The sequence below is a fragment of the Passer domesticus genome, chromosome 13 (genome assembly GCF_036417665.1).
Source record: "Passer domesticus isolate bPasDom1 chromosome 13, bPasDom1.hap1, whole genome shotgun sequence".
Lineage (NCBI taxonomy): Eukaryota > Metazoa > Chordata > Aves > Passeriformes > Passeridae > Passer > Passer domesticus.
The window spans coordinates 7,862,143-7,877,355 of record NC_087486.1 but is presented as its reverse complement, the minus strand read 5'-3'; the positions used below and the strand labels follow the sequence as shown (position 1 = coordinate 7,877,355).

General features: G+C 38.1%; 1 protein-coding gene across 9 annotated transcripts in view; it reads right to left on the bottom strand.

The window, feature by feature from the left end:
- FAM13B (family with sequence similarity 13 member B) overlaps positions 1–15,213 on the bottom strand; it is a 44,454-nt gene that overhangs the window by 16,186 nt on the left and 13,055 nt on the right. For 7 of the 9 annotated variants that reach the window (XM_064388299.1, XM_064388305.1, XM_064388300.1 and 4 more), the window contains exons 5-11: positions 13,588–13,765; positions 12,819–12,963; positions 10,628–10,785; positions 4,856–4,897; positions 3,700–3,855; positions 1,663–1,798; positions 1,417–1,440 (exon numbers count right to left, since the gene is read on the bottom strand). In XM_064388299.1, the coding sequence (XP_064244369.1) occupies positions 1,417–1,440; positions 1,663–1,798; positions 3,700–3,855; positions 4,856–4,897; positions 10,628–10,785; positions 12,819–12,963; positions 13,588–13,765 (839 nt within the window). Of the gene's footprint in view, positions 1–1,416; positions 1,441–1,662; positions 1,799–3,699; positions 3,856–4,855; positions 4,898–7,841; positions 7,995–10,627; positions 10,786–12,818; positions 12,964–13,587; positions 13,766–15,213 lie in introns of those variants that run through there. The other 2 variants (XM_064388306.1, XM_064388307.1) reach the window with 2 other exon arrangements.

The window sequence follows — 15,213 nt, the reverse complement described above, 5'->3', positions numbered from 1 at the left end:
TCCATCCTGGAGATGAGCTGTATAAGTCTTGCACAGTCACACTTACTCAAATTGTGGAAACAGCTGCTTCTATTTCCATTTTGGGACCAAAGGAGAACTCACATGCAGAGCTTTCTTCTCCTACAACCCTACACACTCCTCTCAAATTCCTTCTACACAGGAGAATCACCACATTTCTCTTTAACCTCTCCCCAGATGGTACAACTCTCCAATTGGAAACAGTGTATTAAAAAGATCGAAAAAAACTACCATTGAAAAAAACAAAATTCCACCAAATGCCACCTTACTACTGCCAGCAATGGACAGAAGTCTATCAAAAAGCAAAAAAAGGCCAGGAATGACAACAAAAGTATTTCTATTGTGTACTCACAAGCATCATATTCCCCTTTACATCCAATACCATGTTTTATGCATTTTGTGCTATAGGATAACAATTGAATTATTTTTTACAACAAAAAATAAAGATTGGCACTAAAGCATGAGGAAAGAACCAGGACAATGAATATATTCTGTGAAATTTAATTTACAGAATGGGATTCCAAACAATATGCTAGTTTGTGGGAACAACTGGAATATTTGGCTTGCTAGGTGATTGAAGAGAGTCATTTGGGATCCCCAAAAGCAAACAAAAGCCCAAGAGCAGAACACATCCGAGTACTGAAAAGCACTACAGAAACATTTTGCTTTAATAAAAATACAGATTCCAAATGACTCAATCTCACTATGCTAAGGCATCCATTCCCATCTTTGCAAGTTCAAAGACCCATTAAATTCTTCTAGTTAATTTAAGTCTACTAACAATAGGTTTGCTTATCTGGTTATCTATCAGGAAACCCTCAGGAAGATTTATGGACTCACAGGCAAGAAGCTGAAAACCATTGCAGAAACTTCTCCACACATGGAACAAACCTCTCCACCCACAAAATGAATCAATTAGATTTGTAACAACAAAAGTGTTAGCAAATAAATAAGGAACTATAGATTTGGTTTTTTTCATTGGAAGGTCTTATCTGACAGCTGCATATGCTTAAAGCAAAGTGGAAGAATACTCTCTTCTCTTGCACTTTAACTGTTATCCTTAATTTCATTTTTGTCAGCACATATTTTACAGAATTCCTTGACTGCATCAACTAGTGAAGAGATAAAGATGTGCTGAAAAGAACAGGATATCTCTGCCTACCATAGAAGGAACTGGAAATACAGAGGAAAGGCTGCAATTAGCTAATGCCAAAACCTTCCCAGCACAAGCACAGCCAAGAGGCTGCAAAGCCTCAAGGTGACTGCTACCCTTTCCTGATCCATGCAAGGTGACTGGGCTATGCTGTAATCAGCTCTACAGCTTCTGCTCCTCAGGAAGCCTTTACTAACACAGATGGTGTTCAAGCCAGTGCTATGCTGCCTCATACTCCAGCTTACCTCAGCAGAAGGAAGGGCTGGTATCTGTGAAAGAAGAATGGAAAAACATCAGCCAGGGACCAAACAAGTCACACCAAAACACACAGAGATTTCTCAGTGCACATGGCACAACAAGGAAGACAGCTGAGTGCACAGAGCAAGAGCACCACATAATGCTCCATCAGAGCTCTTAGGAGAACTTGGATCTCTAGAGCACTAAAGTTGCAGCAACTTATGATTTGATATACAGGAGACTCTTCCTCTCACCTGGATGCTTTCTTCTTCCTCAGTTACAGTATCATGTTTCATAGCTTCACTGTCTAAATCAGTGCAAACCAATACTTCAGAGCAGTCTCCTGTGTTTTCACTGCTACCAGTGTCATTATCTTCAATAACATCATTCCTAAAGATACAAACAGAAGGACTTTAGAAACCTGTTGTTACACCTTTAAAAGAAAAAAAAATACATTTTTCCCCCCTTAAACATTACCAAACATTAGGATGCTTTTTGGTTTGGTTTTTTTTGGGTTTTTTTTAACAGAATTATTCTGACCTGTAGGCAAAATTAATTATTAATGTGGTGTCTTGTACATCCAGACATGACAGACATATTAAAATGTATTTATTTAATTCTTGTCTGAAGGGCCAGGCACACACCCCACACTTAACATACTAACCTAAGGAATTAAAACACAGTAGCCAGAAGCAATGACACCCTGAAACTACAGTGACTCAATCAATGACACTGCTGTGGCTACACTCCTCTCAGTACTGAGGTCAGTTAGTTTATAGCTACTGTCACTGGGTTCCCCTCCAGTGAGAAATCCCATTATTTCAAACATTTAATCTGCTGAGACTTCAACTTAAGGCATGTAACACCACAGCCAGATTAAAACTAACTGCCACCATATTTGTATTCACATATATGCTTTATGTGCCACCACATGACTCTGTCATTCATAACAAGCTTTGACTTCTTTGCCTTCCTTGTCCTCACTCAAAAACAATTCCAGACCACATCAAGAAAGCTCCTTACTATCAGATATAGAGAAAATAAACAAGATGTGTTGAAAATTAACATTTTAACTATTTCTTCTTAATTCCAGCCATTAAATTAGCACTAAGAAGTTGGCACTGGATCACTGCTTTTTTCAGTTCTTAACTGTGTATTTGCCTTGTGCACAGTCTGCTGCTTTAAAGAACCCAGACACCCCCTTGAAGAACAATATCATGTATCTCTCTCACAGTTAATCCACAGTGGAATGATGATCAGAAGCATTTGCAGCAGTGCCTGTGCCAGAGGAGGATACTGGTTTCAAACCAGCAGAGATGGCACTTGGAGCCTCCCCCTCTGAGATCAGCCAACCTTTACAGCACTTACACTGGGACTGAAGGAATTCAGCTGCTACAGGGCTGAGAGGCAATTTCCCCCTTACAAATTACTTCAAAGACATTGAATCTTTAGCACTAAAACTCAGATTTAATTGATCATTACCAGCAATGATTATTACTCTTATGATCCACTGCAAACTTTATTCCTATCTTCTAAAACCACTAAAGGTTGAACAACTTAGAAAAGAGCATCTGAGTCTCTGAACAACACTTCATGTATTTCAGGTTCTGTTCATGTGTTCCAGCTCTGAGCAACAAAGAATTTTAGGTACTGAAATCTTAACACATTTTTGAAGGCTTGAGTATTAATCACAACTACTTATTTTTAATGAAGCACCAAAATGTACCAGCTTCCAAATGCTGCCATGGCAATCACTGCACTCAGAATCTGCCCTGATTTACAAGAAAAATAAAATCTGATCAAATAAGATTGGAACTGTATGCAAATAGACCCACAGTGGTCATTCCATCCATTTTTGGCTGTTTCATTGACACTGGCAGCCAGAGCAGTAAAGCAGCTACGTTGACATGGAAAGACAGGGCTATGAAACAGAAAGCGAATCTACAATAACTTTAATATGTTAAAATTTTCTTGTAAGTCACATGGATGAGATAAGAATGAAAGCACTTGAGTAAATTTAAGTTTCTGTGCTATTTGCACAGAATTCAGCAGTAAAGCAGACACTACACTTCACAGCATTTTTAGCTAAAAGATCAATTTAAAATATTTGCTTCAAGAGCTATTGATTACTGGCACCTGATGGAAGCTGATTTTTTTTTAAATACATAAAACTGAAGTCAACAGCCGAAGTTGTAACTTTTGGGTCCAGGTGGGGGATTTGGTTAGTTTTTTTTGGAAGAGTTAAGATACACAATCCTACAGAATTCATTACAGACACAACAAAATCTTACTGGTTGTTAGATCCTTCCTCATCCCCACTGGGGTTTTTTGTTTCATTGTTACAGCCCAGTCGTTGTTGCTGTATGTGTTTCAGATCGTTATCCAAGCTGCTCTGCAGGTCGAAAAGATGCTGTTCCACAGCTGCTCTGATTGTTCTTTCTAAAATGCTAAAAAAAACATAAGATGGAAAAGTCCTGTTATTAAGAGCTCTACTTTTGCATTGATCAACTAGACAGAAAGGCAGAGATAAACCTGACATGACAAATTTTGAGGCAGTACTTCAAGGCAAAAGAGACTAACTTTTCCAAAAAGCAGTGGAAATTACCACACTTACTATTTTTTAATCCATTAAGATTTACATGAAGTATTATGAAGTTTATCAACAGTATTTTAAGAGCAATCAACACATTACAATAACTAACCTATTTTTTAACAACTATACACAAACACTTGTAAGAGCCTTATGGATTACTGTGACAGTAAAATCCTGTGTCTGTAACAGTGAGAATCAACCCTGGAGCAGGTTCCACTTCATCACATGGGGTGGCTGCACCCTCTCCTGAACAGGGCTGTCATCTTAAAAGGCAAAAGCCAACAAATAGGAGCAAAAAATCAGCAAGTACGTGATGAAGGGCACAGGATATACCCAAAATTTCATCAAGAACAGAACAGTATTCTTTAAAAACTACTCCACTGAGCACCTCTCAGGCAGCTCATCCTCAACACAAAAGAAGCCTCTAAAAATCCGCCTGTAAAAATCTTAAGCTATTTAATCCCATTTTAACTCTGAAATTGTGCTTTTATTTTTCCTCCGCATGCGTACAAAGAATTCCACTGAACTGTACTCAGCATCACTTGTGCTAAAATTACAATATGAATGGTATTATAAGATTAAGTAAAAACTTCAGATGTATCTAAGTGTAAAACCAAAGTTCTGGACTCTGGATGCAAACACACTCTGCTCTCATGCTCCTGCAGTCAACACCACTGACAGGCATTTGGTACTTCCTGCATTAGTGTTATATGCTACCACTGACATCCTTCACACTAAAATATGTTCCTTCAAAACTAATCAAACCTACTGCATCTTTTTGAAAGGATACATAACTTCTATGCATGTTCTAGCAAGAGCACAATTCAAACATTTCATATTTTCATTGTACTTACTCTGCAGAGGCTGGCAAGATACTTATGGGAGAGATATGAGCACTGCAATAAAGAAAGAGAAGTTAATATAATGCAAAAACTTATCACACTAAATAGAAGTCTTGAAGTCAACAGAAAGCAACCTAAAAATATTTAAATATTGCATGTGATGCAGCTAACAGAGGTAGAATAAACATGAAAGGAACACCTTGATTTGCAGTCCTCTATTATTTAAATGACAAAATCTTAAGGAGCACCATCACGAGGCAGAAAGTTGTAGAAGTAGCAATGCAGATTTCTGTCTCACAAGAGCCAATATTTGTTGTGTTATGAAGCTCCAAGCTCTCAGATGTATGGTCTTTCCCATGGGAAATACTAATCATTCTGTAGTCAAACATTTCCTGACATCTTGCTTAAGAATGCAGATTTTAACCTTGCTGCCTAAAGCAAATTCCAAATTACTCTGCTTTCCCCCACAGGTTCTTCCCACTGTTGCATAATTTTGTTCTGCAATGCTCAACAGATCTTCAACACTCTCTGAGCACAGCTACAACATTGCAAGTAGAAGGCAGATTTTGGGACAGGAGCCTGATTTTTGTAAAGCATCTGGAAATCTCCAGGCAAAGCCACTTCAGCCTAGAATGTTAAACTCCTCGAGGAGGGGTGGGAGGGTGGAAATCAACATAACTAACACAAGCCAGCTAATTCATGTGTATGTGGTCCCTCTACAATTTTTCATCAATATGATTAAAATTTTATTATAAACAGAATACTAAAACTTCAGACAAAGTGACAATAAAGAATAAAAGATGAGAAATCTGCTATAAACAGCCCTGAATTGCAACACACACACCTCACCCAAAAAAAATTAAATATTATTTTCAGCTTAAGTTGGAGGCAGGGAGGGAGGTAAAAAAAAAAGGCTTTTTCTTTCTATTACAGATAACTAAGCTCAAAAAGCTGAAAAAGATTTTATGCTACTGTTTACCATGCAGCAACACTGTTGCCAAAGTTGATTTAAAGTATTATTTTCATGAATGCATATGGTAAACCCTGAAATACAAAGGAGCTTGTCACTCCCCTGGAGAACTGAGCAATCATTACCTCTGTGAGGTGTCCTATCAGTTCTGACTGCTATGAGCCTTGCTTGCACTAAAAATTGCAGACAGTCTCTCTGTTTACCCAAGAATAACACAGCAAATACCTTGGTTAGAACTTACAGGTTTTATTAGTAGTTCCACCACCAGAGAAAAATCATCTCAAGCAGGCTTTCTACTTTTCCTTCCTCCAAGTAGGTGAAACACAAACAATAAAGGGCTTTCAATTAAACATGTGGTGATAAAGAAAGTGGTTAAGGTATTTATTTAAAAATAACTACTAATAACTGAGACACCTTGTACTGGGCTAAGAGCAGAGTGCACAGAATTTAAAGCCCATATGACACAAAGTGAACAAGCAGGTGCTCATAGATGCTTTCAATTTCTTTTTCCTCCCTTTTTTAAAAATGGAAACTGGCTGACAAATCAAGTTCATCTTATGATTTGTGTGTGTGTTTGCCTGGTGAAAAGCCAAAGCTGATCTACTCCAAATGCATTGAGAACAGGCAACACTCAGCCACTATTTCAAAGCAGACACAGCTTCAGGAAATGAAAACACCTGACACAGAAGCCAGATCTTGTAGCCACTGATTTCAAAGCTGCAGATCAAATAACTGAGGGGGAACACGCTGACATTTTATATTTTTCTTACAAACAAAAAAATGGCAGGAGGCAGTTTACTGCTTAGGGTATTTACATGTCATTTGTATTTCCATGCACAGAAGTTCAGCACAGTCCTACAACCGAAGTCAATTTCCTGATAAACATACTTTGAATTAACAATACTTGAAGTAAAAAATGAAAATTTGAAGCTACAAGTTTAGCTTAATGAACAAAGTAAGAGAAAAGAAGCACTATCTTGGAAAAAAACCCAACTAATACTTCAAAATATGAAGAATGTAGTTTTAAGTATCCATCTCAGTAAGTTCTACAAAAGTTGCATTATAAAAGGTATGCCTGTATTCTAAAGGTACAAATACTTAATTGTATAAATTGAATTACTATTGAAACAGTCACTCCTTGGACAAATTGGTAGAAAAAATGAGGCAATTAGAGCACAGAACACTGCAACACCCTAATTGCAAAAGAGAGCAAGAAAAACTCAGTCAAGGGCACAAGTACAAACACTATTTATAGGAAACTGATGACTTGAAAACCTTTTCTTCTACCACTTGAGACAATGAGGAAATGTGTCAAGAATAGGGAGAATCAAACTCATCTCCAAAGAATCCAGATGATTCCAGACATGGTTCAGAACAAAATTTTCCACCCTAGTGTGTAACCTTCAGCCCCCAGCACAGGATGGCTCTCCAGTGCTTTCACTCAACACCTCTGGGAGCATTAGAGGTACTCAGCAAAAGCTGTGCATAAATCAGCAGTATTACAAATCCTAAAGAATCCTCTTACTACATGAAGAATATCTTACATCTTCAACAAATCACTTCAGCAATTAAGCACTTTCTGAAACAAATGTGAAAATCTAAGTGAAAGCCATTACAACTTCTAAGCCCACCTACCACAGTTCAAGGATACTTTTTAAAAGCTGTAATTTATAAAGCCAGACAGAGCCTTAACGCAGCATGACACAGCAAGACACAGAAAGGTAAACATCTTTGTTTCATAATGCTAACTCCCTCCTGAGAACCCCTCCAGCACTGGCTCCCTAATCAGAAAAGGTCCCAGTAAAAACATATCTCAAGTAGAAAAATACATTAACTGGAGATAAAACATGTCCAAGTTTTCCTTGGTAATTTCCTGACTGTTCACAGATGCTTATTTCTCATTAAAATAATCAGTTGTGGTATTATTTCATTTTGTATCTCCAAACCACATTTAATCTCCCATAATTTTAAAAGTTAAAGCCTTACTTGCGATCCTACCGAAATCACATTTTCTTTTCATATATTTACCTGTGCAGCAGAACTTTGCAGGCCATTCTGATTATTTTTGCTATCCCAAAAGAGCACTTCATATAAAAATGCTTCATCTGGAAGGCAGCAAAGCGTGCTGTGGGCTGCTGGCTGTGCATGCTGCCGGCTGTGCTCGGGGGCTGCCTGCGAGCGAGCGGCACCTCTGGAGTGCTGCACTAAACCCTGCAGTCTAAATAGAAATCGACTGCAACATGAGGTCACTCCTGACAATAAGCTGCCCAATCAACACTTGAAAGCTCTCCTAACGTGTTGTTTACAGATTTTCCAGGATGGAAGGAGGAAAATGTATTTGGATGCTAAAAACAGCACTACATTAAAATAATAATGTATTCTCTAGCAGCTTAGGCAGCTCTTCTATTCAGTCAGCTATACCATGGATTTTGTCTCCCTTGGCAAGTGTTAATATTATCACTTCTCTCTGATCAGAGCTAATTAAATAACAAAAGGGTTAACAAAAATATCCCAGAAGCAGTGAAGATATTGCCCTTGTCACTGCATTTAGCAGAAACAAAGTAAATTGTTTATATAACTTACTGCCTGTCACATCTCATAGTTTTACACATACAATTTTGAAAACTCCAAAACCAGAGAGATTTTATATTAGGCTTCTAACTGACAACCATTGAGATGAACTGTCCAATTAAAGCAAATACTGCTTGGCAAGGCTCAGGGATGAAAAATTTGGAATAATGACAGAGAAGGATTCTAAAGTACTTATTTCACCAGCATGTCTTAAAATTCAGCTGCAATGCTGAGTCAGTAATTCTTTACTCCAAAAGTCAGGACAGCACAAGGGAAAGAGCCGTGGGGAAAAGGCTTCTGGTAAAGGAGAACAAGTTTCCTTTACGTGCCCAATACCAACCTGGGAGCAACAAATGCTCCCTGCTGGGTAATGGGCTCAAAGATCACTCCACAGGTTTATTAGAAATACCATTTTCAAGCAGTCACTAAACCAAAGTGCATTAATGATTATCCACATTCTCACAAGATCTCTAACTCCAAGTCAAATTAACACCATGCAGTGCAGGAAGGTCATAGGTTTCAGCAAGAACAAACAGAATGAGTAGAGGAAAAAGACAGTGAGCAAAATTAGAAGCAAGTTATAGTCCAAATAACAAGGAGGAAGGTCAGATGCCCCATTGTTTATCTTGATTTGTACAATCTCTTTTAGTACTCTTCACAGAGCAACCAAAATACACAGATATTTGGTTCCCAAAATCTGACAACAGCAAAAAGGAAACAAAACCCCAGCTTAAAGAGCTACAAGAATCATGTTTAAGATCTACTTCTCCTCCTCCTTCCTGTATAAGCTGCCACAGGCTCTACATCAGGACAAAGATAAATTATCCAAATAAACCTGCATTAACATTTGCTTTCTTAACTATTTTTTTTCTTACATTGAGAAACTAAGACCAAAACAAGGCCACTAAATGCACACATAAAAGCCATCAGGTTTGGGAAAATATTTACAGTATTTATAGTGGTTAAAAGCTTAATAAAAGCACTTTCTTATTCACTTTATTAACTGTTTCCTGCAGTTGTTCTGGTTTAACAGTCAAAATTCTCCTTCTAAAGGATTCCTCCTTATCCTTCCCCACAAATTATTTAAAATGCCAACCATAATTAATGTCTATTCATTTTTAATTAACCTTAAACATCTAGTAAAAATGTTTGTCTCTTCAGGCTATCCAATTTAAACTTTCAAACATGCTGAGTTTGTCACTACTGCTGTGTTTACACATTCCAGAAGCAACCTAATACCTGTGAATAGTTAAACTGCAACTTTTTAAAAATTTAATTCCAACTAAAAATAAGAAGTTTTATTACTGATAAAGATAAATAACTATTAAAATATAAGTTCAGTTACAAAACACAGTCATGATGCCATAATTATTTGGTATTTTGCAGCTTCTTGCCATGAAGCAGAATGAAGCCTGCAGCTGTGGATTTCTGGTTGGAATCTGTTCATTCTTGAAACTACCCCTTCTTAGGAAGTAACTTACTTGTGATTTTCCCTGCATTTCTTCTGCTTTTAGTCATATTTTTATTATAGATTCCTCCTACTCATCCCTACAATTTCTTACATGCAATGCCCATACCATACACACGCTGCAGAGGGGAAGAGGTAAAATTCACCATCTGCAGAATGTAAACTCTAAGTACAAATAAAGCAGACTTAACAATAAAACCTTGCACACTACAAACAAGTAAAATATAAATCTGTGTATTAAACAAGCACCAACAAGCTCTCAAATGAAAGTGTGATTTTATGTTTACACACTCATTTATGGGAATTGCTCTTAAAGCTGGGTCACCCTCCAACATTCCTGCCTATATGGCATTTTGCAACTTCCAAACCTGCCCACAGCTCTCCAGCACCACGTGACAAGAAACAATCCCAGGATTTCCCATTGGAAGGATGGTACAGAACAGGTCTGGATCTACCAGTATGTAGATTCTTCTTATTTCTGCTGTAAAGTTTACTGTGTAAATACTACTTTACAGTTTCACTAAAATATGCTCTTTTTAACTTTCCCTGCACAAATTCCCATGCTTAATCTCATCTGATCCTACAGGCATTCCTCTGCTGAATTTAGGAACAGTTATTTTAACCCACATTTTACTATTATAAGAACTGCACCTACTTCTAAAGCTTCAGTTTGTAGACACCAACACTCATCTCAAAAGTCTGGCAGTTTCTCTCTCTGACAGAATAAATTACAATCCAAACCCTAAATCCAGACTCTAAGGCAGAACCAAGTTACCTTGTTGATGCTGTAACATTCCTGGAATCTGAGAGACTCCCTGTCATATCTAGATGCACCACAGCTGGACTTTCAACAGGTTTCTCTGTGCTGTCTTCTGGAAGTTCTTCTGACTGCTCAAGCTTTACATCTTCCTCTTCTTCCAAGAGATCATTGATCTACAAAACATTTAATCAAAGTTAAGGGATTGAAAAGTTCCTTTCAAGAGGTCCAGGGAATTAAAAAAGCATGAAAGGTATGGAAGTAACATGAAGAAGGAGAATACTTTTTAATTTTAGGAAAAAACAGGCACACTAGACTTGCTTTTACGTAAAACTGTAAATGCTACACCATTAAAAAGCTGCTCTTGAATGCTGGACAAAAAGTGAAAAGCACGAAGCACCTCTGATGCCATAAATGAACAGAAGCAGAATGAAGAAACAATAAAATCCCAACCACACTGAAATAATGAACTACACAACCTTTCTTCTTCTATGTCTAAAACTGATAATTCTCCTCTATTCCACAGATAGCCTTATTCATGTATCAGAAGCATTTTCAAACCCCCCTAGTGAAGACAATACAGAAGTCTACAAACCCAAACTTCAAAGCTCAGAATGAACATTTACAAAGTTTCTGTGCTCTTGTCTATTTTTGTTTCTTTGTTTCCAAACACAGATGTTTTTACTGAAGCAGCAAAATATGGCCAATTTAAAAAGTAAAACAATATAGCCAAGTGGTAACTCAAGACAGCAGAAACTTCATTTTTTAAAAAGCAACTATGTCTAAAACACAAAAAGGCAAAGAGAAAAAAGTGATTCCATTTGACTCTCAAGGTGACTCTGTGACTGATTACTGATCTCCCAATCTGGCAAACCCAGAAATTAAAGCAACAGTCTCAAGAAAACATGCTTTATAAAATCTGTCACCAGTGTAAAACAAAAACACTAAATTAATAAAAAATTGAAACTTCAGAAGTTTAAAATTACACAGAAGACAGAGAGAAGATATTTGTTAGTTTTTAAAAGGGGTGTAACGTGTTATATGGCACCACATTCCAGGCAAGAAATGTATTTATCCCTGATTTTGCTCTGTAATTGCAAGAGCATGTGCCAGTGAAGCAAAGGCAAGCCCACCCACACGCTGGGGCAGCTGCCAGCGGGGCTGTGCCCTGCAGGGACAGCGTCTCTTCTGACAGAAGTGCACTGTTGACATCTGCTGGAGACACCACGAAATTAAAGGGACACCCCACCAGCCCTCCAACTAAGGGAAAAAACAAACAAAACCACACACCAAACAGATTCTGTACTTAGGAAACCCTTTTGCTGAAACATATAACAAGGCACAGCCAAGCCAGTAATTTCAAAGCATGAGAGCACAGAGCAGCTCTGCTTTACAGAGCAGCTCTCCCAAGTCAGTGACAGCCTCCAGCTGCAGCAGTCAGAGCCCAGCTTTGTTCAGCAGCTCCCTGCATGCAGCAGGGCTGTGGCAGCTCTCAGTGCCAGATCCCTGCACGGAGCTTTGCAGAGGGGCAGTGTTTGCTCCAGGAGCTCTCACAGCACACACTGCTCACTCCAGAACCTGCTGCCCAGCCTGGCACACCAGACCAACACCTACTGCAGGGAAGAGGAAGCAGCCAAGTGCCCCAGTGCTTGCCTTACCTGTCTTGCTAGAGGAGGGGTTTGTGAGATAGGCTGTAAAATTCAGCACTCTTTGTTACCTACCTTAGCAACTGCTTATTTTTCTCCTTTCCTCTTTACAGAAAATACATCATTTTCAAGTTTTAGAATCAGAAACACCATTCAAAAACTTTGGCACAGGAAAGCACCACTGATAACATCATCAAGTGGAGTGCAAGACCCTGCATGTTCCTGTAAGACACACCTAGAAATACTCTTGACCAAGACCAACAGAGTTGCTCTTCATTTGATCAAAAACAGTTCTTTATTCCCAAACTGGTAATTAGAAAGCTTTATAACAGTGTCTGTGTTGGGCATAATTTCACTGTTGGTTTAGCTCCTATAGATTTTTCAATATAGTACAGCTACACTTACTATAGAATCAAGAATTTCACAAGCATTAAGAAAATGCCAGGTTTTGTCAGTTTGCAGGAAACTTCTAAATCATACTAAAGAACATGTATTTCAGTAAGTCTTTCATAAACATAACTGACTGTTAAGTAATAACATATAGCCATTCAAAATAGTCTTACCTGCTCAGTTATTGAGCTTAAATCATTAGTAGATGAAAAATCTTCCTCTTCATTTTCAAAAAACTCATAGTAGTTCTCCAGAAGTCCCGCCATTATTCTGCTAACTATTTCCTGTTCTTTCAGATCCTCCACATCTGTGTAAATGCTAAAAATTTCAACACTGCTTTAGTTTAAAGATCCAAATGCCACATTTCCCCAAAGAACACCTCTGAATGTTTTCTATGACTAAGTGCTACACTCGACACCATTATCCCCTGCCCATTCTGAACACACACAACTTTAAGCATGCCTTTACACTACTGCCTTATAAAGCTTTATACTATTTTATATTTTAAAATCATGGATCAGCAACTATTTAGTCAATTAAATTCTTATGAGGAGTATTTCAAAGTTAAATATTTTCCTGTGGAGAGGAAACAACAGTATAAACTGGTACTTTACCAGCCTCCTCCCAGAACTGTTTTCTTGCTACAAATAGTAGCCTTACATACTATCACTAAAATATTTGAACCTCAGAATAAATACAATAATGCAACAATCAAAACAGTGGTTTCCCATACCACAGCTCAGAGACAAGCTGACGTTTAAATCTTAGAAAAATTGCAAAACCAAACTGGGGTGAGAGAGTGGGTGGGAACAGAAAAGGATTCTGCTTGAAACACATTGTGCACTTTGTTATTGTTGCTCAGGGACCAGGAATGACTTCAAGCTACAGAGAGACACTCAAATTCCCACAGAAACAGTGAATTAACCTTTTTAATTAACTTACTGAAAAACATCCGGGCCAAAGACTGCAGCTAAAGAACTTGCTGACCAAATTTCTTCATGATGTGATGCTACGTTAGCTAAAAATTTACACAGAAACTTTAACAAACTGTAATTAACAGGTGGAAGCTGCTGCAAGAGGAACCTCAACTTTCTTCCAAATTCATCTTCATTATTATAATCTGAAAAAAGCAATACAAATATTTTAGTTACAAAGAAGGTATCTTTTCCTATTTGATAGTGATCAGCTTGTTGCCTCTAACACTTCTGAAAAAACAACTGATTTGATTAAACAGCAAGCTAAAATGTGAAAACTTGCTTGCATTTGTTCATTATTATCCACCACATTCTCTTCTGCACGTTTTCCCCAATCAATGCCCACTCAAATTCCTGATTTCAGAGGGCAAACTCTGTATGTTTTTGTTTTACCGTTGTTACATAACAACAGCTCCACAGAAGAGCTCTAGAGACAGCAACAGCTCCAGACAGAGTTAACTGCCATCGACTTAAATTCTTCTGGCACACAAGCTGCTTTGACACCTTTTCCTTTACAAGCATCCCATTCTCACCACTCTACCTGCTTTTATAATACTTAACTGATAAATCCAAGCTATCTCAATGGAATCATCTTCACATGTGCTTAGCTTAAAGCCTGCTGATTCAATTTCAGATCTAAGAAAGGGTCACCATAAAATCTCCTCATTCTCATCCCGTTTAACTACACTCTTCATCAAAATATGTCCCCATAAATCTTATTTGTTACCTCATCAGCCTTACAGGCAGCAAGGTTCAAAGAATTACAGCTGTTTGTACCTAACTGAGAAATTCCATATACAGGAAATGTCAGGAAAGCAAAATGGGAGAAAAATTGATACAAAGAGGCCTCCCTTTCTTTCTCAGACACTTGAAAACTCTTCTAAAAACAGTTAGAGAGGGAAAAGCACATTTGAGGATGATGAACCATCTCTCCCTCTCTAGATGAGAGAGCAGAGACATCCTAGTCCTTAATATCTACAAAGTAAAGAGTGAGTAAATTCCCTGCTGAGCATGTACAGGAGCACCAAGCAGGATCTGCAGGATTTCCTTTGCTCAGACACAGACAACACCTACAGCAGCTGAATACAGGCAACCAAGCACAGAAAATGGTTGTCTAAACACATACCACATTAAAATTAACATTTCATTGACAGTTCTTACTCTAGAAATGCACTTTGGAAACAGAACAGAAAAAAAAAAAAACTTTAAAAAGTACTTTAACAATGTAGACTTTTGTAAGAAAGGGACCACAGCAAGGTGATAATCAGACCACTCTGAACAAACACATCTCCATGTTCTGTCTAACCAATCCCTCCTGAAACTTAAGTTCTAAACAACCAGAGACCCAAAAGCAGAACGTTCTTACCCCTAACTCAAGTGCTCTGGTACTAAGGCAGGGATACACCTTGTGGGACACGGCCACATTCACACCCCAATTAGCCAAATCACCTGTCCTAGAGGAACCACCTGCCTGCAACGAGCTCCTAACGATGCACGCAGGCCACACCCTGCTGTGTAATGAAGGTGTCCTGAGAACTAAACCTGACCTAATGACATGGAAGAATTGCTGAAGAGGAGAAAAACAGAACTAACA